This window comes from Euleptes europaea, chromosome 4 (genome assembly GCF_029931775.1).
Source record: "Euleptes europaea isolate rEulEur1 chromosome 4, rEulEur1.hap1, whole genome shotgun sequence".
Taxonomy (NCBI): domain Eukaryota; kingdom Metazoa; phylum Chordata; class Lepidosauria; order Squamata; family Sphaerodactylidae; genus Euleptes; species Euleptes europaea.
Genome location: NC_079315.1, coordinates 96217166 through 96243805, shown reverse-complemented (window position 1 = coordinate 96243805; position 26640 = coordinate 96217166). Strand labels below are relative to the sequence as shown.

Sequence of the window (26640 nt, the reverse complement as noted above, 5' to 3'; positions counted from 1 at the left end):
TCAAGGTCAGTACTGTCAACTAAGATTGGCAGTGGCTCTCCAGGGTCTCAGGCCTTTCACATCACCTACTGCCAGATTCTTTAACTGGAGATGCAGGGACTTTGTGATGCCTTTTCCAAATGTTCAACTTCCCAATGTATGTAGCAAAAGTTACTAAGGTAGAGGAGTACTGTTCTCCCCTTATTACAGCTTGAGGTTGAGAGAGAATGGGTTGTCTAAAAAGTCATTCACAATAAGTTGAGATGTGAATGAACAAACAATTTGTTTTCTAGACCACTGTGCTACACTCTCTTACGATCTTATGAAATGATGTAAAAAAGGATGCTAATGAACCTTCATCATTTGCCGAACAGATAAGTGGTGTGGGAGGATTTAGATATTGTCCTCTTGATCTTTTGAAGTACAATTCCCATCCATCCACTGGGTACTTTTTCAGAGGAAGAAACCACATCGCTGTCAGGACTCTGGCCTTGAATCATCATTCCTACCAGTATAGCATCCTCATGAACTACTCAGATAGCAATATGGCCCATGATGCTAAATGAAACTGACTTGATCAGCTCCTTATTTGTCTGTTTCAAATCCTGGTGCTTCAAAAACGTTTCTTAAGGTCTTTGTGACTCTTTCAGAAAGTTACATAAAATATGAAGGCATGAGCAGTAAAGTACAGTGATGTGGCAACAGGTATCTAACAGGTGCTAATTTGATGATCTCTGCAGGACTGGAAAGAGAAAAAAGAAACTCCATCACATGGAGACCTGGCAATGATCTCAAGAGCACACGCAGAAGAGAAATGCAGCTACCTCAAATCCCAGAGGAATTAGAATTGGCAGAAGCAAATTAAATAGATTAGGTTATTAATACAAAACAGCTTTATATTACAGATTATGTGTTAGAATCATAGAGTTGGAAGGGACCACCAGGGTCATCTAGTCCAACCCCCTGCACAATGCAGAAAATTCACAACTACCCCCCTCCCCGCAATGACTTCCTTCCACTAAGCAACAAAGGAAAATGCCTTCAGAAGAAGTGAGCTGTGGCTCACGAAAGCTCATACCCTGCCAGAAAATATTTTTGTTAGTCTTTAAGGTGCTACTGGACTCTTGCTCTTTTCTACAACTGCAGACAGACTAACACGGCTACCCACTGTGAAGTTGCTTAACAGACTGCCATATACTCTCCTGTCCAGGCTGCTGGTCAAGGTCCTCTTCCAAAGCCCTGCTCTCTCTACCCCTACCTGCAAAGGTAAGTCACTGGGTAACCTTGGGCCAGTTACACATTCTCAGCCTAGCCTACCTAACAGGATTGTTGTGACAATAAAATGGCGGAGAGGAGAATGTTGTAAGCTGCTTTGGGTCCCCATTGTGAAGAAAAGGGGTATAAATGAAGTGCATAAATAAAGCTGAAGATGGGCGGCAGATAAACGGTTGGTGGGTGGGTGGGAAGGAAAGAATATAGCAAGGAAAGCTGAAGATCTGGGAGCTGCCAGGAGTCAATAGTGTGGGGAGAGGGTACAGGAGAAAGTGAGGTACCCCCCACAAATCCTTGCAGGTTCTCCACCATGCAACTGGGCCCAGCCAAGCATCACACAACTCAACTAGAGCTCTCCTGTAGAGAGGCTGCCAGGGGAGGGAAGCAGGAAAAGCTGGAGATGGGAGGCCGATAAAGGTAAGTTGGCTGGTGGGTGGGAAGGGAGAAAGAAGCAGGGGAAAATGAGAATATGGGGGTCACCAGGAGGAGAGATAGAGGAGATGGTGTGGAGGTGGACATAGTAGAAAGTGAGGTCCCCCCTGCAATTCTATGCCATTTCTCCATCGCAAAATTGCCCTTGGTGGCTGCCACTGCACAACTGGGGCATTGCTTTCCTGGGTGCAAAGGGGTGAAAGCAGGTAAAAGTAGGCTGGCCGGTAGGTGGGAAGAAGAGAAGGAAGCAGGAAAAGGGGACAGGCTATTGAAGTGGCCAGGGAAAGGAAACAGGAAATAGTGTGGGATGGTTAAACGAGATGTCCCCTGCAAGTCATTGTCAATACCCTGCTTGTCTTACTCTGTTGCTTGGAATAAGCTTTGGAAATTGCATAGAAATCCATTACAAGACAAGTCACACAGTTTTGCTACTCAGGGGTATATTCGGAAAATGAAATATCACATACAGAATTTTCCATCTTGTTATCTTTGAAGTGGGAAGGACAATGATGCCCTCCTCCAATGACAGATGATGACTCAAATGTGTCATGGAATCGGGCCTAGTAACATAATCAAAGTCTCTTTTGGCACCAAGAGAGGCTCTCGAGCAATAAATATCAGTGTCAGTAATGCAAATTATAATGACAACAGCATTGCTGAGCTCAACATGCGAGCAACAGAAAAGACTGTGCACTCAAACCTTCTTGAATGATCAGTGTTCTCAGGGCACTTAGCCCTAAAGAAGAGCAATGCAGGCAAAGCAGAATCTCCCCCTCCCCCCTCCCATGGCCCCACACTCAGAAATCAAAGAGACTCCCCTCCACTGTCTCTTTAGTACTTTGATGAAGGACTCCATCACTGTTATGATAGATCTGCACCAGAGCTCCGCCACAACTTCTGATTGTTTCATGTTGTACCTTTACTCCTCTTTATATAAACCCTGTCCAAAAGCATTTCCTCCTCTTATTAAAGGTAAACTCCCTGTTATACTAGATAGGTATGTAAAATAGCTCCAAGAGCTTTTTCTTTTTTCTTTTCTTTTTTGAAAAGTGGACAATTTGCACCACAGAAGAGATGGGAGGGAATGCTTAACCTTTTGCCTGCAAGTCACTCCCCTCATAGCTCTCTAACCCCTCCCCTGGCATACTGCTTCCCCACCCCCCCCACACACACACACACTCCAGTGTTTTGGACACATGTTTACTCCACAAATAGAGGTATGGAGCCCTATAAGAGGGTAAAGGTATTTCCTTCCCTTCCATCTAATCTCCAACTTTACTTTGCAAAGGTGGAAGGGCAGTCAGGGCTTTATTACTGATGGTTAGTGTTGCCAGTTCCGGGTTGGGAAATACCTGGAGATTTTTGTGGCAGAGCCTGAGGAGGGAGGGGTTTGGGGGAGGGGAGGGACTTCATAGAGTCCAATTGCTGAAACATCCATTTTCTCCAGGGGAACTGATCTCTATCGGCTGGAGATCAGTTGTAATAGCAGGAGATCTCCAGCTAGTACCTGGAGGTTGGCAACCCTACTCATGGTTGCAATGTAAACTTTGCCCTTTGGTGAGCTATATGGGATAGCCAGGTGTGGTAGAGATTAGAGTGTCAGACTACCACAACCCAGGTTCAATTCCACAGTCAGCTATGAAGCTCAGTGGGAGATCTATGGCCAGCCACACTCTCTCAGCCTAACCTGCTTCACAGGTTTGTTGTGAAGGAACAAAATGGAGAAGATAAACTCCAGGCCAGTCCCTGCGATGAATATTGAATGGATATAAGTCTGATATCAGAAACCACAACATTCAGAAACCAGTGGGGAAAGGTGATTGTAAGCCGGTTTGATTCTTCCTTAAGTGGTAGAGAAAGTCGGCATATAAAAACCAACTCTTCTTCTTCAGTTTCGGGGTGGGGGGAGTGAAAGAATGGAGACAGAATGACATGGGGATAGGGAAATGCAGAAAGGAAGAGAGAAAAGGGGAGGAAGAGGAGGGAGTGGGAAGGGAAGGAGATAAAGGAAAAGGCCAAGAAGGGAAAGGAAAGGGAAAAAGGGGGTAAGGAAGCCAGCATTTTGGTTAAGCTGGCAGGCTTGAGCAGAGATGACAGAACAGCACAGATCCCATAATAATAAACTGATGCAGACCTAAACTTAACATGGGACTAGGAATTGCAACGCTGTGGCAGCACAAATGGGACCTGAAGTCTGCACATCTACTGGGATACTCTCCTTTTTCCCACAATAACTGTCTGAGGGTTAAGATATACATTTGTCATCAGAGAAAGGCAGGTGAGTCACACAACAATACAAGCCACCAATTTGTACTCTCCAAGGGCTTGCTGGAAGGGGTATAGATTGCACTGTTATAATTCACATTCGGTGACGCTGCTTTCCACTCTAAAGGAGAAATGCAACTTGCAAAACAAAAAATCAGCTTTTTCCTTTATGCACAGGTTTTTGGTTTGAAGGAGATTTAGTACACAGATCTATCTGTGAGACTCTATAGTGGTTTCCTAGTGCAGTTTATAATTTGGGTTTTTTTTTACCTTTAAGACTATGCAAGAAGACCTGTTGCTAATTACTCCCCGGAAACAGTCTGATATAAAAATGTACCTTAAATTTAGATTCTGCCTTCAGCAAGAGCATCAATAGAAAATGCCCTTTTGTATTCAGCCTCTGGCCCTGCAACCTACCAAAGGAAACGCCCGTAGACATATTGAGGGCAGACCTACCTCTGGAAAGTAAGTAAAGAACTCCCAAGCTCCTCTTAAATGTTTTCATATTTTCAAAAACCACATGTAAAAATTTTATGAGCAAACCCTTAAATAAAAACTGCAAGCCAACCAGAGCTGGTTGAAGCATTTCAGAAGCATGCCTCAGATTCAGGTTCGGCAATAAGACTGACCAACTCATTTCCCAAAAGAACCAATTCTAAAGTAAACTCTGCTGCAGCAGTTGGGTCTTGGATATCAGTGCAATCTTAAATACACTTTACTGGAAGTAAGCCTAATTGAATGAAACTGGACTAACTTTCAAGTAGTCCTGTTTAAGGTTGTTCCTTTAGCATTTTTCAATTTGGGAAAAAAAACTTTTGTAAAGCAATTTTAGACATTGAGAAATAAAAATGGCCAGAATTTAAACAGCCAAGGGCTGCAGCATGCTCAGTAAGATTTTTGACTGTTTTCCTTGTGAAAAGCAGTACCCTGCACCACATCACAAGCTGCTTTGGAAAATCCCCTTGCACATATCCCAAACCACCCTGGAAACGGTTGTAACAGAAACAGACCTACGCACTCAAACCTGAACAGACATCTTGCAAGCTCCACACAAAACCCAGGTACAATGTCCAATCGGATGCAAAAGCTTGAAAATAAATTGCTTTCTGGGGCATTCTTTTCCTTAGGTCCTCAAGAAGGGCAAGCTGGTACGAATGCCACCATTGTCATGTTACAGGAGGAAAACATACCAAACACAATACTAAAGGTAGTATTAACCACATGAACTATCTTGCAACAAGTATTCTTGCAAACACAAAGTTATGCTTCTATTTTCATTCTACGGATTTTATTTGAGTATCCTGAATTTGTTAACTCAAGGATCATTCCTTTTAAGCCACGGGTGTCAAACTAGATAATTTATTTACGGCCCTTAGCCAGATAAAACAAGATAAAACAGAAAACATTGGCATATACACTACCCCCAACCAAGTTGATCATTGGGACCTCTGTGTTCAGATAGTCAGGTTATCAGGAGGAACCAGTCACACATACCAATTCCTCCTACACATGGTTTTGCCAGTTTGAACAACAGCTCACCTAGTGAAATCAAATGGCTTTGTAAGAACGCTTACCAACCCGTTTGCCTGCACAACTTGGCCTGTCCATCTTAAATGGTCCCTTAACGCTCAGCCTGAAAGTAATGGTCATGTTCTCTCTCCCAATTGTATCTAGTCAAGTTATGGCCTGATGGCACAGCTTTGTTGACCTTCATGTTAAAAAGGAGTTACCAATATTGCATCCAACATAAATACAATAATCTCTCTCCTGTATAGTTTCCAAACCTTCTCACCCTTCAAGCCTTGTTATGAAACAAGATTTAGCCATCTGGCACAAGTCCAAACATGCCCAATCTCTGTTCCTTTGCCTCTGTACCTACAACTGCCCAACACACATACCTAGGATGGTCACAACACCATCCAAGTTAAAATGTGACTTCTGATATTATAAAGAAACAACAATTGGCCTGTGATAAACTACAAATTCAACAACTGTGACAGGTGAGATGACCAAGCGCAAGAAGCACAGGGTTTTTACACTGTTAAAGTTATGGAAGAGGAGGAATTTTGGCAAGTAATTGCTTTGTCATTCACCTTTGTCAAGCTAATCTAAGAAAAATCTATACCTCTGTCCATACAACTGCTAACCGTATAGGAGTCCTGTACTATGGTCACTGTTCACACAGGTGGCAGTCAAAGATTCTAGAAGGAGCTGACACTGATTTGTTCAGTAAAACACTTATACAACAAAGCAGATAAATAGAAGTATTGAACTCTGAGTCTTTTTCCTATTGTCTATGCGGTTCACTCAAACTTCCTTGCATTCTTCCTTTAAAATACAGTAATAATCTATGGCCAATGCCTTGCAACTCGAATGTCTTGGATAGTATATGTTTGTTTATTACAGGATTTCTTCCCTGGTCTGACGCATTGCTGACTCATGTTCTAATCAGTTTATCATCCATTGTAAATTACCCTCATGTCCTCCCCCCCCCCCAGTCTAGATAGATATAACACTCCATTTTGTATTTTTATTCATTTGCCTTCTCCAGCTATGTGTTGCAATTAGCATCGATCATTGCTGAGCTTTGTAATCCTTACAGATTTCATCTTCATGTCGTCAAGATCATCTGTAAATGGAAGTATGAGCTTTCTAGTCCTTGGTCCCAGTTGGGAAGGAACATGCAGGGCAGAACTAATTCTAGGATAGATTCCTGAGGCACTAAAAGGTCAGTCCCAACACCTGCTATCAGACATCTTCTAACTAGAGATGACAGCGACTTAGCCTGGGACCTTCTACATGCAAAGAGCAATCCAGTCTCATATCAGTTGAACATGGTTTGGCAAAACAGTGGTACCTCTATATTGTCTAGGTTTGGTTTCAATATCCATCTCACAGCTTGACTTCATCCCTCATCTGTCCCACTGTTGACTTCATTAGTCTGCACATTCTAACACTTAGTCAGAACCAGGCTTAAGACTGATGGAAGCTATACCCAAATCCAATCCTGGAGGGCATGTGTTCTCCCACCTAAGTCTCCAGCATTGGCTGCCAGAGCTAAGACTCCAGCAGACAGAAGAGATTCCTCAAGAAAAGAAGGGCTGGTTCTAGCATTCATACCACCCTTGGTCAATAGCATTCCCATTTGCCCAATTATGGCAGGCAATCACCCCTCAATTAACCGGGGCTGCATGCCAACCCTCAGCTGGTCATCGGACAAAAGTAGGCCAGCTGAAGGGGGGAGCGATCTGCACACGCAGCGCGATGACATCACTTCTGGGTTTACCCAAGAAGTGCCGGCATTACGACTGAGACACTCTAGCACTCCCCCCCAACTCTATGGTTTCCATAGAGTTTTTGGAGGACAGTGCTAGAGCGTGCTGGCACTTCTGGGGTAAACCCGGAAGTGATGTCACCATGCTGCATGCGTGGATCACCACCCCCACAAAACTTCCACCAATGGCCAGGGGAGGCCTGGCAATCCTACTGGTCAGTTCAGAGGCATCATACTGGCCACCAGCTGTACGACCTGTTTTCTGTCCCTATTCCCTTCAGAGCTTTGAGACCTCAGTCCCCACATATCCTAGGATACATCTCAGATCTCAGGCTATGAAGTTCCTGGTTCAGTCCCTAGAGCTCCTGACACAGTAGTTCAATGCTATATGTAGATGTTCCTTAATACATTGTTTTCCTTAAAAGATGCACGAGGCATGTGCAACATTTTCATTCATTCTTCTGTTTTAAGACCAACTGCACCAAGCACTTTCAGACTGCCTTCTGTGTTAAAAACTGGAGAAAGAGTTGTACTTGTTTGTCTAAAGGTAGAACATATAATTAAATGGCATGCTTATCTTTATTTGACTTGGCATTAAAAGTTAGCATGTGTAATGGAAAAGAAAATTGCATAATGAAACCCACTAGATAAGATTTTTTTTAAAAGATGTTGTTGGATATATAAAATAAACTAAATATTTTTTCACCCATTCGTATACATTCTACATTTAGGGATTTTATGACAGTGAAACCAGTTGCAACTAGATACTGTTACTGCTTGGCAAAGGGCGTCTGTATGGTCTCTTTACCAACCATCTCTTGTTCCTTCAGCTGAGTAGTTACTGAAACCATTCTGTTCTTTTGCACTTAAGTCTTAATTCATAAAATATCTTTGCTTTCTTCTTAGGGAATTTCACACATGATACTATTTTGCAGAAGGAGCTGTGGTTCACCTGCTTTGCACTCAGAAGGTCCCTGGCTCAATCCCTGGTTTCTTCAGTTTAAAGGTTCAGGTGAAAGACCTCTACCTGTGAACCTGGAGAGCTGCTGCCAGTCAGAGTAAACAATACTGATCTTGAGAGGCCAATAATCTGACTCAGTATAAGGCAGGGCCATGTGTGCTTTCGAACCTTTTATGAATCTATCTCGAGAAATATGGTGTCGCAGGGCAAAAAGCAGAAGGAACAGGTTTTTAAACTGTTCTAACCATTGTTTCAAATTTGACTAGCCCTAGAGTGTGTGTGGTCTGTATCCAGATAGCCTGCAATCCAGAGGTGGAACCTAGACGATACGTTCTAACATTTCACAAATGAAAAAAAGATTTTTGTGCGTTGGGCAGATCTATTTCATGCCTGCGTGCTGCACCTGCGTAGAGCTGCCTCTGCCTCTCCGTCCAAGCCTCAATAACTTACACGTCAATATATGTGACAAAAAACCCCAGTCACACACCTGGAACTCCACAGGAAGCAACTGAGGAAGATCTAGAAGGGGCCCATGGAGATGGAGAAACGGGTAAGCGCTGCTTCCCTACCACTCTGTTGCAAACTGCTTGCTTTTGTTGTTTCGCCTTACATCAACAATGTACAGTATTTGACTAGTTTCTTCTGCACGAATCCAGCAGATGTCAAACACCCTCCCTGACATTTTGCCTAGGATGGCTGTCGTCTGTCACGGTTTTGTTACCCATGTGGGTTGTGACGACTTCAATATTCAGTTGCCTCTGATAATTAGTTTCTGTCTCTGATACTTTAGTTCTAGAGACCTGGGCCGGGGTGGGGGGCTGGGGAGAGAACAATGAAACCTGATGAACCTTTGTATGTGTTTGAAACACTCAGATGCTGATAGGAGGGGAAAGGCCAAGTGGATTTCATCAAGTGTATATAAAATTTGGCACAAAATCATACTATATCGATATTAGAATTTGGTTTTAAAATCATCCCCAGCACACACACAAAGGGCACAGGGGGGGGGGGGGAAATGAAGGACAGTGTTTTATCCGAAACCAATATCCAAAAATACAGAAAAGATGCAAAGTTAGAGGTTTTGTTACAGTGCAGTAGGCAGGAGTTTGTGTCCTGCTGTTCAAACGCGGGCAGAAGGCCAGAATCTTCACATCCATGCCTTGCCTGGCTAATTCAGAGGCCTCAGACTGCCTGCTAGTCGGAAGGGTTGCTGCTGCACATTTCGGTGCCTGCATCCTGGTTCGCTCAGTAGGCCAAGTCCTCGGGGCTAATTCACACAACCAGTGTGTGTTGTGTGTGTGTGGGAGCTTTACTATCAGTCCATCCAAGTGAGGACTGAAAGCACATGCTGTGAACAATGCACACCATAGCCATTCTGGCGCACACAGTGAAGGATGAATAGGCCAAATACACCCAGCTCTGCCCTGGAATCATAGAGTTGGAAGGGACCACCAGGGTCATCAAGTCCAGCCCCCTGCACAATGCAGGAAATTCACAACTACCTTTCCCCACACACACCCCTAGTGAACAGATAATGGCCAAGATGCCCTCCCTCTCATCATCTGCCTAAGGTCATAGAATCAGCTCCTTTTTCTTTTTAAAGTGACACACAGGCCATTTATGCAGGGTCGATTCTGCTCCTTGCTCAATGATGATTTTTTAAATCTGACCTTTAAAATGACTATTCGCAGTCCTGATGAAAGAGGAGAAAGTCAAACAAATTCCACCCCCCCACACACACACATTGCCTGCTCCTTTGGTCTGTTTCTTCATTTGCACAGCCATTGGCAATAGTCGTTTGCATAGCTAAGCCATGGCTGGGATTCTGCATGCTTCCTTCGGTGAATGCTTCGATGCGGGGGCAGAGCAAATACAAAAGGTCGAGTTAAAGGGGCTCTTAAGAAATGTGAAGCAGGTATGCGCCGGCTTTGCAGTGCCGGGTTCAGCGTGAAGAAATAAAAAAAATATGCGGGGCACTTCAGCCTGGAATTTGCTACCAATTACCAAGCATAAATGGCCACAGAGATGGAAATAGGAAGAAGGAAAACCTTGGTCCTTCTGGACTCAGCTGCCTGAAGCAGTTGCTTTGTATTCTTTCATGGTCAGGCCAGCTGTGGTCCCTCAGCCTCCCTGCAGGAATGTTTGGGATCCATGCTCCTGTCAAGCCAGTGCAGCCTTTGTGGGGGTGGGGGTCTTTGCCCCAGGCTAGGCCAGTGGGGTGGGGAGAGGGAGGGGCCTTCTACAGGATGCATGAATGACTAACAAGAGAGCAACAATTGCAAACTTCACCCTGGAGCTTACAGTGAGCCCCATGCAAGCACACGCCCCATTTCAATGGCCCATTAATCACCAGACTTTATCATCACAAGTAGAAAGTTGGATAGCATATTGGCCAAGGGGCAAAAGGAAAAGGTAAATCTCATATAGGAGAAGGTAACTTGCAAATATGTTTATTTCAATGACTCAATCTCTCTTTTAGATGAAAACTAGACTCTTGTGAGAAAAATGGCATTAGGATGAAGATGGAAGTATTCAGAGAAGAAGAAAGGGGATTTGGGGGTTCTGGAATTATATATGAGGTTGCAACCCGACGCTGCTGCCCCCAAGTTGCCTTTAATGAGTTGCTTCAGAGCGCAGCAAGGCCAGAAGCATCAATTCATAAAGCTTTTAACCAAGCGCTACATTAATTGGGTCACATGGAAAACCTTCTCTTACTCCATTGTAATCTTAGTAATGGATGTGTTAAAGCAAGCCAGAGTCGTCTCTCTGCACCAATTTCAAAAGATTTAACATGGACTGTTGCCATCCATGACGGTGCATAGGTATGCCAAGATTCAATTACAGATTTTTTTTCTTCTTAAGAACGACTAGGATTTTCAGAGACTTGCCTTCAGAAAAGCATATTCTGACCAAGCCAATTTGCTCAGTTTTCTAGAGCGTACTGTTTTAACAACCATACAAAGAACAGCATTTTATTATATAACAATAGAAGACGGCTATATTAGTATTTATTGCCAGGATTGTGTAACGGAGCTCTCTCTCTTGGGGTATATATATAAGCAAATAATGTCTAATAATACATCGATGATATTTCAGTGGCAATGCAGACAAAAGAAAAGGAACTCTAGCTGTGCAGGTCTCAGAGAAAGAATCATTCTTATGCTGGTGCAGATCTCAGCAGAAGGGGGTGGGGCAGAAGGAAGGGGGAGGGGAGGAGGAGGGAGAGCCAGCTGTTTACTAGGGCCACCTATGCATGGAAGGTTTTGCCTTGGATTTGCCGCTCTCTAGATGCACATTTTCCCCATCTGAATTCTCAAAACTCTGCATGGGGGCTTATTATTGAGTTTTGAGAATTCAGATGGGAAAAATGTGCATCTAGAGAGTGGCAAATCCAAGGCAAAACCTCCCATGCATAAATGGCCTAGGAGAACCAGGAAAAGCACCTCTTCTGAACAAATACCCCAGAGTCAAAGTGGAAATAGGCTTGGCTAAAACACTGAGCTTCACAATAAACTTGAAAGAGTTTTTTTTTTTAATCAAGTTATATAGCCTCAAAAGTAGACCAAATTCAACAAGGCAACAGGGAGGGCAATGATATTTTCATGGTTGTTTTTTTTTTTTAGTGACGTAATAAAATATAATGTTTCCCTGTCAGATTCTTCTTTGGTGTCTGGTTGTAACACTTGCATGAGGACCCCAGTGTGGGATTTGTGTGTTACGCATGGCTTGGTTACAGGTTTTCACGCACACCATTATCACTTTGTGAGATCCAATCAGCCACCTCACAGTTGTCACCGTGCATTCATTGCGAACAAGCACGAGTACATCTTCCATCCCAAAGTGTACAAGAGTTACTCACCATATCCACGAATGCCTCCTGAATGGGAAATTATTCACGTGCATCATGTTCATGGTTCTTTCAAGCCTCAGTCTTTCCCTTGTCTGAAAGCTGAACCTGTTCCGGCATTCATAGATACATTCCGCCACAACTGCAGCATCAGAGAGCATCAGAGGGCTATTGCAAGAAAAGTATTGTATTCCACATCCGTGAGAATCTCCGGGCGCCGAGGACAAAATTTCCAGAAGGTTTTCTAGCTATGCGTCCAGCCATTCACCCAACTCGCTGGTCCGTTTTGTGTCCGATCCTCAAACTAATCAGCTACATTAAACAAGTTATCCTAAAATGAAGGCAACTGTTCCCCCCTTTGAGAAATCCCCCCCAGGTATAAATTAAAGCATCATCCTCTGCAGCATTTTAGAGAGTAAGGAAAGCTTAGTCAAAAGAGAGTTTCTGGTCAGCCGGGCTAGATCAGTTTTCAAGAGGAAATGCAAAACTTCCAATGGTTTTGCCATGCTGTCCGTTAGAAACAAGTATTGCTTTTTCTTCCTTCTCAGACACATATTCATCAGCGGCGGCTCTGATGCGGGTTCCTTCTCTCGAAAGGAGGGACCGAAGGGAGGTCAGTCCGTTACAAACAACGCAAACTTTTCGTCTGGAAATGCCTCCTCCTCCTGCTTCGCTCCCACCTGGAAGAGCCCCTCGAGGGAGGATGCTTTGTCCTGCCTCTGCCTCCAAGAGGACCCCCCCGTCGGGCCGGGCCCAGAGGTCCCCATGCTCCAATTCACCGCCGCTGTCCAGCCCCCAACACAAAGCAGCCCCTCTCCCTTAAGGAGACGATCTACGCCGCCAGCCGCGCGGGCTTCCTGGGGGAGGAAGTCCCATGCGAATCACGGGGGCTTACTCCGGAGTAAGCGCGCCGGGGACCGCGCGGGAAGCCGCCGCCGAGCAGCCCGGTTCGGCCCCAGCGGCCAGGCGCCCGCCCCGAAGAGAGCCGGCTTATTCCCCAGTCCTGCGCAATCGAAGGATCCCCCCCCCCCGACGCCCCCCCGGCTCTTCCTTTCGTCCCGACCCCCTACGGCCCGGCCAGGTCCCGGGGAAGTTTCCCCTGCCCGCCCGACGGCACTGCAGAGAGAGAGAGGGAGGGAGGGAGAGGGCGGCCGGCTCCTGGCTCGCCTCCTGCGAGGGCGGCGGTGGCCAGCAACCCCCTTGCAAGCCTGGCCCCCCCTGCCTCCCTCCCTCCCTCCCTCCCTCCTCCCCTCGCAGCCGGCTGGGGCCACTCGCTGCAGAGAGCGGCTCCGGGCTGCGGGAGAGGACGTGCTCGCGTCCAGGGGGCCCCTCTAGGTGGGTTCCCCCCCGCAGGCCCGGAGGCTCCTCGGGGGCTTCTCCCGCGGACGGCCAGGCGGAGGGGAGAGCGGCTCTCGGTTCAAGGGGGCGGGGACCGGGTGTGTGTGTGTGTGTGGGGGGGGGGTGAACCAGCCAATGCCCCGAAAGGCTCCGCTTGTCTGTCGGGAACGAGGGCAAAGCGCCTGGAGCCATTTACGCACGGGAGGTTTGGCCTTGGATCGGCCGCTCTCTAGACGCCCAGCCGAATACTCCCGGCTCAACAATAAGCCCCATGCAGAGGCCGGAGAATTTGGATGGGGGGAATGGTCATCTACAGAGCAGCAAATCCAAGGCAAAACTTCCCGTGCACAAATGGCCAGAGACATATATGCACCGGGCACCCACCAACCCCCCCCCCCACACACACATTTATAAGATGCAAAAATATCTCCGCGGCATTTATTGCGCGGCGGGTCGATAGGCGCTTTAACCACAATGGGCGAAAACGCATGGTCGCTTTAATCCCTGTTTCAGCCAGGATTCAGCCAGGATCGCATGCATGGGTTTCGTCTAATGTGCATTCGATCCTGGCTAAAAAAGGGATTAAAGGAGAATAAAGCGACCGTGCGTTTTCACCCAATGTCAACCTTCTGGGTTTTCACACAGAGGCCACTTATGCATGGGAGGTCTCGCCTTGGAATTGCCGCTCTCTAGATGCACAGTTTCCCCCATCCGAGTTCTCCAAACTGTGCATGGGGGGCTTATTGTTGAGTTTGGAGAATTTAGATGGGGGGAAACGTGCATCTAGAGAGCGGCAAATCCAAGGCCGAACCTCCTGTGCATCTATGGGCGAAAACGCATGGTCACTTTATCCTCCTTTAATCCCTGTTTCAGCCAGGATTCAGCCGGGATCGAATGCATGCGTTTCACTGAATGTGCGTACGATCCTGGCTAAAAGAGGGATTAAAGGAGGATAAAGCGACCACGCGTTTTCAACCAAAGGCACAGAGAGAAAGGAGCGCGGTTTTGCATTGCTGGAAGCGCCAGCCTGCCGGGGAATGCTCAAGACGTTCGGGGCAGGAAATCCTGGGCCGTGAAAGTCATCTCCAGGAATAACCCGCCCATAAACGGCCGGCTCGATCAGATTCTTGACTAAGGCGTGTCCCCAGATAAGAGATGCAATCGGCGAGGCCAGCCCGGCGAGGCTGCCTCGTCTCCTTTCAGGAGGGCTCTCCTGCCGCTCGGTCGAGGAGCTGCTCTCCGCAACCCCTCGAACGAGCCCCAGCAATGCTGTCAGTCTGGAACCGGGATCGGATAGTAAACTAGTTGGAGGCTAATCGGATATGGGGGGGATCAAACTCGCCTTTGTTGCGAGCTGGCGAACAAAGCGGCGGCTTCCTATTGGCCGGCAGACCCGCGTCTCCCCCCACCTTTCGCGCACGCCACCCCCCCTCCGGTCGATCCAGCGCTTTGTGCATCTCAAAGGTAGAAGGGGGTGTGGCAAGGTGTCGATTTCATGCAAGTCACACTGCTCAAAGTTCCCTTCTCCCCCTCCCCTTCCCTTCAGTACGTCACAGGGAAACCAGTAGGAACCATTGATAATTTATGAGCATCGGGAAACAGAATGAAGGATCCTTGTGGTTATTACAGGAGGCAGAGCAACGACCTTACTCGAGCACACTGCCTCAGGGCTTCTGCCCAAAACAGGAAAAAATACTTATAAGAAAAAAAAAGATGCCTGCAACAGGCCAGCAAAAGCCACCCCTGGGAAGGCAGCCCCAAAGGAAACAAACAAAACCTTGTAGAATTGAAAAGCCCTCAGTATAACCCTTCCTTTGCTGCCTGCAATATCTCCCCATTCTGTTCCTAAAGGCTATGACTCATCTTGCTGTAGAGTGTCTTGCACACCACGGATGCGACACAAATAATCTCTTTCTTTTTTGGGGTAATTTAAATGCTGAAATCGCCCCAAAGCAGCTGTGTGTCAGGAGCTGTACATAGAAGGAACCGTTTGCCCCTCGTGATAGCCGGATACAGAACAGGGCAAAAATCAAGGTGAAGACCAATGCAACCCTAAACATAGTGACACCCTTCTGAGACCATGAACTTTAAAGGAGGTAACTCTAGTTAGGATTGTTCTTGAACCAAGAGTCTTAGTTGCTGAGATCACTGAGCAACCCTGACCTGGAACCATTATAAAGATCTGAAAGTATCACCTGTCCCATTGGTCCAGGAAGCTCTCCAGTCTACTAAGGAGACTTCCTTGGCTGGCCATACTCTAATTCCCTCCTTAATTCCCTAAATCTACAACCAACAAGAGGAAGACACAACAAGAGATGAATTGACTCAATAAAGGAAGCCACAGCCCTCAATTTGCAAGATCTGAGCAAGGCTGTCAAATCGGTTCTTGTAGGTCATCCGGGCTGTGTGACCAAGGTCTTGGTTTTTTCTTTCCTGATGTTTTGCCAGCAGCTGTGGCAGGCCACGGCTGCTGGCGAAACATCAGGAAAGAAAAAACCAAGACCACGGTCACACAGCCCGGATAACCTACAAGAACCAATGAACTCTGACCGTGAAAGCCTTCGACAATAAGGCTGTCAAAGATAGGACATTTTGGAGGACATTGATTCCTAGGATCGCCATGAGTCGGATGCGACTTGATGGCACTTAACACACAACACACACACAACCAATATCCTTCAGGATACCAATTCAAGACCTCCTACAAACCCAAGGGCTAAGAAACTCTCAGGAACAGTGTGGGATGCAGCACAGAAATACAAGGTGAGCATCGGTAGGACCAGGACCATCTTCTGCTTTTCCAAGAGGCACTTGATCTGGACGGCCCAGGCTAGCCTTATCTCTCCAGATCTCAGAAGCTAAGCAAGGTCAGCCCTGATTAGTACTTGGATGGGAGACCACCAAGGAAGTCCAGGGCTGCTATGCAGAGACAGGCATTGGCAAACTACATATGTCCATCTCTTGCTTTGAAAACCTTATAGGGTCACCATAAGGTGGCTGTGACTTGATGCCGCTTTCCACCACCACTTTGGATCAGGTGTGTTAACTTCAAGCACTTGGGCCACAGTTTCCTGCTCGGCCTGCAGTCAACATCGTCCTTCGATCTCACCTTCTAGCTCTACCTTTCATTTTTTTGCAAAACGGATGTCTCCAGACATTCCCTTTAAGAGATCACCAAAACTTGCTTGTGTAAACTGCCAGTTCATAAAACTTTACTGGAAACTCTCCCACATAAGCAATATTTACAAAAAAAAAAAAAAATGCTCCAGCATGATCCGTTCGCCACACACAATTAATTGCAAAATGCATCTGAAGTGAAATGGAAAAGAATGATCATTTGTGGCAATCAATTCATCATCGTAGGAAAGGTAGGAAATAGCCTGAGATCATACAGTTCATACCACCTGAGGTCATGTCTGTTTTCCCTCAGAGATCAGATTCTTTCAGAGGTCAGACTCAGTTGTACTTCCTTCATGCACAGCTGTGGTGGCATGGGAATCACTGCCCCATGGTGTGGTCCCACACGACCGCAGCCTCTGTGTGAATAATATAACCATGTGGGAATCACTGCCCCATGGTGTGGTCCCACACGACCGCAGCCTCTGTGTGAATAATATAACCATGTGGCCAATCGTGTGGGAAGCCCTTGCAATGAGATCCACCCAAGGGGTTGCATAATTCACACACAACCATATGGAACCATGTGGTAAGACCGAGATGTTCCACCAGGCCTATGGTTGAGGGCAGCAACGGTTTTCCACCAGAGCTGGCTTCCCTACCTTCCCCTTCTCTATACTTCCCACCATTTAATTGGGGAGCCTGGCTGCTCCTCTCGAGTCGGCTGAGGCCCTGTATGTCAAACTTGTGCGCTATCTGATTTTTGATTTTGTTTTAATTGGATTATAACAGAATTGATGGTTTTAATTAATACAGTACAAATAGAATGTTTTATTGTTTTATGGTATGTATTGATGTGACCCACCCTGAGCCCGGTCATGGCTAGGATAGGGCAGGATATAAATCTAATTAACAACAACAACAACAACAACAACAACAACAATGGCAACTTCTATGATGCTGCAGCTATGAGCCAAGAAGGCAGTGCTATGGTTAACAGTCAGCATCTAATAGATCCATCTTTCCTACTTAAGCAGATGTTACATTCTTTCATCAGCTAAATAATGCAACTAAATATAATGCATTAAATGAAATACTCAGCTAAGGGAGCAATCCTAAACTGGTCTACTTTAAAGTAATTCCCATTTCACTCTGAGGAAAGCGTTTTTACTACTGCAGCATAAACAAACTACCGGTAAATACAGGCTGAGTATCCCTTATCCGGACTGCTTGGGACCAGAAGTGGTCCGTATTTTGGATCTTTCAGTATATTGGAATGTTTTGGAATTTTTGCATATACATAATGAGATATTTTGGGGATGGGACCCAAATTAATTTATATTTTACACACACTGTATACACATAGCCTGAATTTAATTGTAAACAGTATTTTTAATAATTTTGTGTACATTGAAACATCAGAAAGCACAGGTTTAACTATCTCACCAGAATACCTGTATCAGCTGTTAAACAAGAGCAACAACAAACAAACTGACAATGGCAGTCTTTCAGTCTCCACCTGTGATGCAGCGTACACTGTATTTCATTTTATTTTTAGGTAAGAGGAAACACTGAAAGAAGGCAGCACAGATTTGTCTGCATGCCAGCTTGAAGGGTCTGGTTTTCAGATCCATCCGCATATCAGATGTCTGGATACGGGATACTCTACCTGTAATCCTTGCTTCAGTCTAAGGAACAGTGGTGACAAAGCCTGAGTCTGTTTTTGTTTTTTTGCATCTGTTTGAGTTCAGGTACTTTCTACTGCACAATTTGTTTTTTAAAAAATGTGTGTCTACATGTGTGTGTGTGTGTATGTGTTAAGTGCCGTCAAGTCGCTTCTGACTCATGGCGACCCTATGAATCAAAGTCCTCCAAAATGTCCTATCTTTGACAGCCTTGCTCAGATCTTGCAAATTGAGGGCTGTGGCTTTTTTTATTGAGTCAATCCATCTCTTGTTGGGTCTTCCTCTTTTCCTGCTGTCCTCAACTTTTCCTAGCATTACTGTCTTTTCCAGTGACTCTTGTCTTCTCATAATGTGACCAAAATACGATAGCCTCAGTTTAGTCATTTTAGCTTCTAGGGTCAGTTCAGGCTTGATTTAATCTATAACCCACAGATTTGGTTTTTTGGCAGTCCACGGTGACAGTGCCGTCAAGTTGCAGCCGAGTTATGGCGACCCCTTTTGGGGTTTTCATGGCAAGAGACTAACAGACGTGGTTTGACAGTGCCTTCCTCTGCACATACAGATGCTAAATATTAAAATGGATACCATGTATTTTCCACATTATGCTTATCATGTAGGCAAATATGTAGAGAGGACAACGTCTCCGAACTAAATATGGCTCAGTTCAATCAGTTCTGTTACAAAAATGTAAAGCTGACACTGGTCAGAACATTCATTCAGGTAACAAGCATTCTACATTAGTGCAAATCAGTCATTCACATACATAGCAAAAGAGAAACTCAAAGGCAATTTTAGCCTCACATTACATCTGCAAACTTTCTCCATCCTTTAAGATTTCGGGCAAATTTTTGTGGTAGGAAACCAAGATGGAGTTGCAAACACAAAAGGTTTTGGTGGTTGTGATTTGAGATATGTTTCCCGAGCTGTACAAAAACATCATGTACTGATGTGAGGGCACACTGAAATCAAAGACAAAAAGCTTATCATTTGCCAAATTCATTTGCTTTTCATCTTCAAGCCAGGTATCTGCCTTGGCAGTATAACAGCAGTGTCTACCTCTTTTGTCACACACAAAAGAAATGTTGTACAGTCTCTGAAAGGAAGAGGGAAGCTGAAGTTGGTTCCCAGTTCCCAATTCTTTCCTAGCTCCCAGTTCCTTATTCACATTTCCTAGTTCCTGAATCCAACCAAACATATTGAGGACAATCTTGAGAGAGACAGCACCCTTGAGGCTTACTCACATTTTTGACATAGAGAACCTATTGTGTGGTCCTTTAGTAGCCATTTTCAGGGGTAAAAGTAAAGGTAAAGGTCCCCTGTGCAAGCACCGGTCATTCCTGACTCATGGGGTGATGTCACATCCCAATGTTTACTAGGCAGACTTTGTTTTCGGGGTGGTTTGCCAGTGCCTTCCCCAGTCATCTTCCCTTTGCCCCCAGCAAGCTGGGTACTCATTTTACCGACCTTGGAAGGCTGGAAGGCTAAGTCAACCTTGAGCCGGCTTCCTGAACCAACTTCTGTCGGGATCGAACTCAGGTCGTGAGCAGAGCTTGGACTGCAGTACTGCAGCTTACCATCTGCGCCATGGGGCTTCTTATTTTCAGGGGAGGGGGGTGAATATGAGTCTGGACTGGGAAGGATTGAGGAAACAAGCTCTGACCCAAACTGTGCATTTGCTAGAATGCTTTAAGAAAGCCTATCAAGATGGAGGGGGCGGGGAATGTTTCCAAACAACCATGAAAGTCTGTATGCACACAGGCTATGCACAGGCTTTCCAATGAACATACGGGTGTCAGTGGCAGAGCTTGTCGCTGGGATGTCCGATGGTCAATATCCCTGCCTTAGAAAATATAATAAAGTGCGAAATTGTGATGGGGGTCACAGTCAACATGTCTTCTAAAAGTCATCTGCACAAAAATATGCTGGGCTCATGGTTTGGAAACACTTTGAAATAACAGTCTGCTTGCATACGATAATTCACGGTGAAGGAGGGGGAGCTTGATTATCCCCACTGGTGTGCTTGCAGCACAGAGCAGGCATGCATATACATATATGCAGAATCGGGAACCTTGCATAGGTCGAAATTATTGACTGCAAATACTGTTCTGTTCCCCAGTTACGCTAAATGTGAGCAGGGGGTGAGGCTGGGGTCAGCGGACACCATCCTTCTCTTCCTCAAGCATTTACTCTTTCCCCTAATGTAATTCCTTAACAATACCCATGAGGAGAAGTAAAGTTCGGGTTAACTTCATCATGTCAACAATGATTTCAAACTGGTCTTATGAAGCAACCCTTCCCTGGATGCCACTAAATCCAGCTTGCTCTAGACATATAACACACAAAGAGAGCAGATGTTCTGGCAGGAATCAGATATTCTGCAGCCAAGACGAACTCTGTCCACTGTCTTCTGCTGCAGAGCAGTGTCAAGAAGATGCAAGTTACAGGGGAGAAACTGCTGGAAGGAGGGTGGAAGCCGGTTCCCCCAGCAACCTACCTCAGCTGCTCCCCCTGTGGGCAGATTTCTGCAAGTGGGCAGATTGCAAAGGGGGGGTGTCACAGAGTAGAAGTGGAGGAAGGATCCTTTTCTTTCCTGTGGCTCTAGTCTCAGTTTGATGGTGGTGGGACTGACTTTCATCAGGACAAAACAAAGGACCGACACCCTTTATACAACAAGCCTGAAACAACCTGGAGCACAGAACCTTGTAACATTGGAAATCAAATGTAGATCCCATTTTAACGTGACAGGACCACCTGGTTTTAAAGCACATCTTTATATATTATGGATAGCTTCAGGGGGTAGCTGGTCTGGTCTGTGGTAGAACAGTTAGATTTGAGTCCAGTAGCTCAGGTTGGCATTGCTGCTTCCCGCAATGAGAAGCGCATGCCTTTGTTATTCTTCCGTGCCACGGCAACACGTTGTTGACTTGTATTCACCTGATTCCTCACTGCAACTGGTGTAATCTCTCAGGGAGCTCCCAGATGGAGGATGTTTTTGGCTGACTCAAGTTCTCTTCACCACTACTAGCCCCAGGGAGATTGTGTGGATCCTGGCACTAACCCAACAGCAAGCCAAGGGATTAGCAGGGCCAGCACACAGGGCACGGCGCAAAAAAGCAAATGCGCTCATTGCGGTGTACGTCTTTTTTCACCCAGGTACTGTTTCCTGCAGGCATGATGCACTAGTAAACCAGAAGTACAGGAAAGGGTACAACTGTGCTATTTCCTCCCTGCTGCACTCCAAGCCTAAGGGGAGAGACGAGTTTTTTTAAAAATGACCGTCAGGTAGAGCAGCAGCTCAGCTGCAGAGAGGGCAGCCAGAAGAGATCAGTCACCGGGGAGCAAGAGAAAGACCTTCTCATGACCACCGATCTTCTCAGACACCAAGGGCTTGCCTGGGAAGCTGCAGCGAAAGGCAGAAGAGAAGTGGGGGAAGGTGAGGGAAAGGCCAGTTGGCAAGAGGACCAACCTGGCAAGAACCCTGGAAGGAGGGCGGCATGGCAGAGCTTGGAAGCCTGACATCCTCCAGGGGCAAGGGTTAAGGCTTCCCTGGCCTCATGGAAGAGAGAGCCATTGGCTGCAACACGGGGCGCATAGAGGGGAATTCCATTGGAGCCTAACCCCATGGAGGAGGAGGAAGAGGAGGAGGAGGAGAGTTGGTTTTTTCTACCCTGCTTTTTCTCTACTGTAAGGAGTTTCAATGTGGCTTACAATCACTTTCCTTCCTCTTCCATGGAGCGATGGACTCTGATCTGGAGAACTAGGTTTGATTCCCCACTCCTCCACATGAGCAGCGGAGGCTAATCTGGTGAACTGGGTTTGTTTCCCCACTCCTACACATGAAGCCAGCTGGGTGACCGTGGGCTAGTCACAGCTCTGACAGAGCTCTCTCAGCCCCACCTACCTTACAGGGTGTCTGTTGTGAGGAGGGGAAGGTGATTATGAGCCGGTCTGATTCTTCCTTAAGTGGTAGAGAAAGTCAGCATATAAAAACCAACTCTTCTTCTTCATCTCCCCACAACAGGCACCTTGTGAGGTAGGTGGGACTGAGAGTAGGAATGCCAGCCTCCAGGGAAGATCTGGGGATCCCCCAGAATTACAGCTCATCTCCAGACTACAGAGATCAGTTCCCATGGAGAAAACAGATGCTTTGGAGAGTGGATTCTATGGTATTGTACCCCACTTAGGTCCCTGTCCTCCCCAGGCTCCATCCCCAAATCTCCAGGAGTTTCCCAACCTGGATCCGGTAACCATACTCCCCACCCCAATCCCCAGCCGGTAGACAGGTAGGTCCTGGCAACCCTAGCTGATAGAGTTCTGAGAGAACCGTGACTGGCTCAAGGTGACCCAGCAGGCTTCATGTGGAGGAGTGGGGGATCGAAACTGGTTTTCCCACATTAGAGTTCGCCCCTCTTAACCATTACACCATACTGACAAAGGGGGCAACTGAGAGAATCTGGAAGAGACCCTCAGCCAGAGCTGAACTGGAGACCAGGCTTGTGTATAGGGGGAAACAGGAACAATCACTGCGAAAGCTATAAGCATTTTTTTTCCTCCAGTCAGGCTGTTGGGCTCTCTAACAAGTTCAGCTTCTTCCATTAAAGACGTACTGACATCAGCTGTGCCTGATTTATTGTGGCTGGGGCAGGAAGGGAATAGGACCCCCCAAAAATGAAGTGGCCCCTGATACTATTTTTTGCCCCCTATCCTTGTCCATGATTGTCCATGAACATGTTTCATTGTCGGATTTATTGCGGCTGTCCTGTATTTTGATTGTTCTGACTCACCTTGAGTGCTATGGCAGAAACATGTTGTAAAGAAACATCTTAAAACATCTCATAAAGAAATAAAATACGAAGGAAAGTTTAGTTACAAAGGAAATATAAAATAAGCAGAGCAGATCTGGGAGAAATAAAATGATAGCTAAACATAATGGTAAAAGCTAGAAACAAACTGTTCCAAGAAGTTTTTACTCCAGTATTTTGAATAAATGAAATCATATCAACGGCTGCATTCCAATCCACCCTCTTTTCTCTCTCAGTGGAAAATGTTCAAGCAGACACAGTTTACATTAAATCTAGCAGAAGGGACGTAAAATTCTTGCCTGCTTTGAGTGCGCAGAGGATAACTGGGACGTATCCAACCATGCAGTTCCTCCAATGGAACAGTATTTCCATTTGTGGAAGAGGGGGCAGTGATACATACTGCAGACCCCCCCACACCGACCTTTGCCACCTGAGATACTCAGGTGACCTCCAGGAATGAAATTCAGTAGGCCACAGCAAGAAAGGGAATTGGGAAAGCTCCACCACTGGAGTCTAGGAATGGTTGGCGGCACACCAGCATATTTCCGCCAACGTTTGGGCCACCGCTTGATACAGCAAAACAAAACTCATATAAAAACCACAAGGCTGCTGCAGAGGGGAAGTAGTTGGCCTACACACACACACGGTTAGTGAATGTTTCAGGAATTGGGAGGGCTGTGGCTCACTGGTAGAGCCTCTGCTTGGCCTACAGAAGGTCCCAGGTTCAATCCCCGGCATCTCCAGTTAAAGGGACTAGGCAAGTAGGTGATGTGAAACCTCCGCCTGAGACCCTAGAGAGCTGCTGCCGGTCTGAGTAGGCAGTACTGACTTTGATGGACCGAGGATCTGATAAGGCAGCTTCATGTGTGTTCATATGTGTGTCACGAAACCGCAATCTCAAAGAAAACATGATATACAAAATTATTTAATGCTTAGTCTCAAAGCAAAGGTTGTGTAACTTTAAAAGAAAAAGAAAAACATAGCCATCTACTAAACTGTGAGCCAGTGTGGTGCAGTGGTTAGAGTGCTGGACCAGGATCTGGGAAATCCAGGTTTGAATCTCCACTTTTCCAAGGAAGCTTGCTGGGTGGCCTTGAGCCAGTCACAGACTCTGCGCCTAACCTACCTCACAGGGTTGTTGTGAGGATAACATGGAAGAGAGAAGGACAATGTAGGCTGCTTTGGTTTCCCATTGGGGAGAAAGGTGGAGTATAAACAAAGTTAAACAAACAAATAAACTTTAAGACTGCCCACTTGCTCACTCGCTCTCTGTCTCTCTCCAAGATGGCCAAAACTCCAATGACTTCTAATTGAGCTCCGAAGTAGCAGTAGTAATAAAAATTTATTGCACATGGCCGAGGCCATTACATTCTTAAGTTAGATTAAAAGTACATAAAATGCAAGGGATAATGAAAGGGCAACAATAAAAACAGATTAAATGGAAATTAATAAGGAGCAAAATAATGTCCTGGCCCAAAGACACTGTTCAGGCTGCAACAGATTAGGCCCAAGCATGACTATAGCTCGAATTTTCATAGCAGCCAATATAAATAATGAAGCCATATGAGGAGGGGTGCCAACTCTGGCTGAAGCTAAGCAGATCTGAATCTGGTCAGTGTCTGAATAGGAAGCCTCCCAGGAATCCAGGGTACACCATCTTGAATTCCATGATGGAAGAAAGGCAAAATAACAAATAAAAGTAAACGGACTCCTTACTTTTCCTGCTGGGGTAGGAAATGTTGGCAAGAGACTCGTTGGCAATCAGCCTGCTTTCAAACGTATGGATATCGCCAAGACATCTGCTTTCGACTTAAGATCCAGAGAAATTTTTGCAGATCCTATTAATCAGAACAAGAATTTGTACACTGCTTTCTAAAACTTTAGGACTCTGGCCTTTTTGCTGAGCTTGCAAGCTAATACTCCAAGGAATGGAAGTCCAGGAGTGGAAATAAGGTTGCCATCAATGGGTTGGGAAATACCTGGAGATTTGGGGGGTGGAGCTTGGGAGGGCAAGGTTTGGGGAGGGGAGGGTCATCGGCAGGGTGCAATGCCACAGAGTCCACCCTCCAAAACAGACATTTTCTCTAGGGGATCTGATCTGTAATGTCTGGAGATCAGTCGTAACAGTGGGAGATCTCCCGGCCCCACTTGGAGGTTTGCATCCCTAACAGCCCATTCCTGAGGTTTTGAGTGGAAACCTCTTAGGAGGCGGCCTGACCCCGCCCACGGAGTAAATGCGTGTAATCATGCAATCACCCATGCTTACGCCGGCGGGGAGGCCAGGGCCGCCAGCGGAGCGCCGCGGGGCTGCGCCTTGCCCCTCTGCCGGCGCAGCCTCTCCGTGGTGCAGGCCATGGCGCAGAGAGGCTGCGCCGGCGCAGGGGGGTGTTCCGGCGCAGGGGGGTGTTCCAGGGGTGGCCTGGGGGGAGGAGCCGCCGGCTAGGCGGCTCCCTATCCCCTTTCAGCCCAGTACGCTGGTGCCTGGAACAGCGGTGCTGTGCCAGCTTTTGAGCAGGCGCAGCCTTGTGTTCCCCATGGGGCAAAAAGCCCCTCGCTGTTCCCTATGGGGCAAAAAGCAGCTGCGCCTCTTCCCCACCGTTCCCCTACGCCGTCAGCTCAGGAATGGGCTGAATGTGGAAATGGGATCTTTCCAATCTACATTCAGTCTCATAAGAACATAAGAGCCCTGCTGGACCAGACCAGTGGTCCATCTAGGGTTGCCAGCTCCAGGTTGGGAAATATCTGGAGATTTTTAGGGCAGAGCCTGAGGAGAATGGGGTTTGGGGAGGGGAGGGACTTCAATGCCATAGAGTCCAATTGCCAAAGTGGCCATTTTTCTCCAGATGAACGAATCTCTATCAGCTGGAGATCAGTTGCAATAGCAGGAGATCTCCAGCTAGTACCTGGAGGTTGGCTACTCTAGGTCCAGCTAGTCCAGCATCCTGTGTCACACAGTGGCCAACCAATTCCTCTGGAAATTCAACAACAGGGCATAGAGGCCGAGACCTTCCCCTGATGTGGCCAGTAGACTCCTGGCACTGGTATACAGAGGTTTACTGTCTCTCTGGCAAGCAGTATCTATGCAGGAACAGGATCGTTCCCATGCGCTCTTGAAAACCTTCAGTCGCCTTTTCATGATGTCCGAGGCCTTTATAAAATATATGTCTTTGAATCTCAAAATTTTTAATAGTTGCTCAGTAGAGGCTGCAATCCTATGCACACTAATGTGGGAGTAACTCCCATTGACCTCAGTAGAACATTTAGCATCAGGCTGCAATTTTGGGTTTTGGTGCAGAACAAAATATTTACAGTGTATAAAGTGTTTCACTACACCTATCAACTTACACTTTGTGTGGGTTTAGCGGACTGCCTTTTCTATGCTACTTCAACAAAAGAGATTGACTTCAGGAGCCATTCCAAGAGAGATTAATAGCCTCTCATGTCCTATTTTTCTTTGTTATTACTAGAAACACACTTCATATACGCAGTGATGTTTGACAGTAGTTGGTACAATGAACAGCTACTGAGACAGACACTACACCAGTTAGTGGGTACTCTGCCTGCTGTGTGTAAGAGGTTCTTGTATCGTAGGCTGGCTACTTTAAAAAAAAAATAACATGCTTGAAACTTTTGAGGGGTGTCAGGAGCAGAGATGGTTTTCTGGCTCA

General features: G+C 46.3%; 1 protein-coding gene across 3 annotated transcripts in view; it reads right to left on the bottom strand.

The window, feature by feature from the left end:
* The window catches only part of PDE4D (phosphodiesterase 4D), a 687791-nt gene that overhangs the window by 363412 nt on the left and 297739 nt on the right, over positions 1-26640 (bottom strand). The window contains exon 1 of one of the 3 annotated variants that reach the window (XM_056847948.1): positions 12043-12159. The exons of the other annotated variants lie outside the window; for them this stretch is intronic. Within the exon in view, the coding sequence (XP_056703926.1) occupies positions 12043-12095 (53 nt within the window). The 5' untranslated portion in view covers positions 12096-12159. Of the gene's footprint in view, positions 1-12042; positions 12160-26640 lie in introns of those variants that run through there. 3 annotated transcript variants of the gene reach the window in all.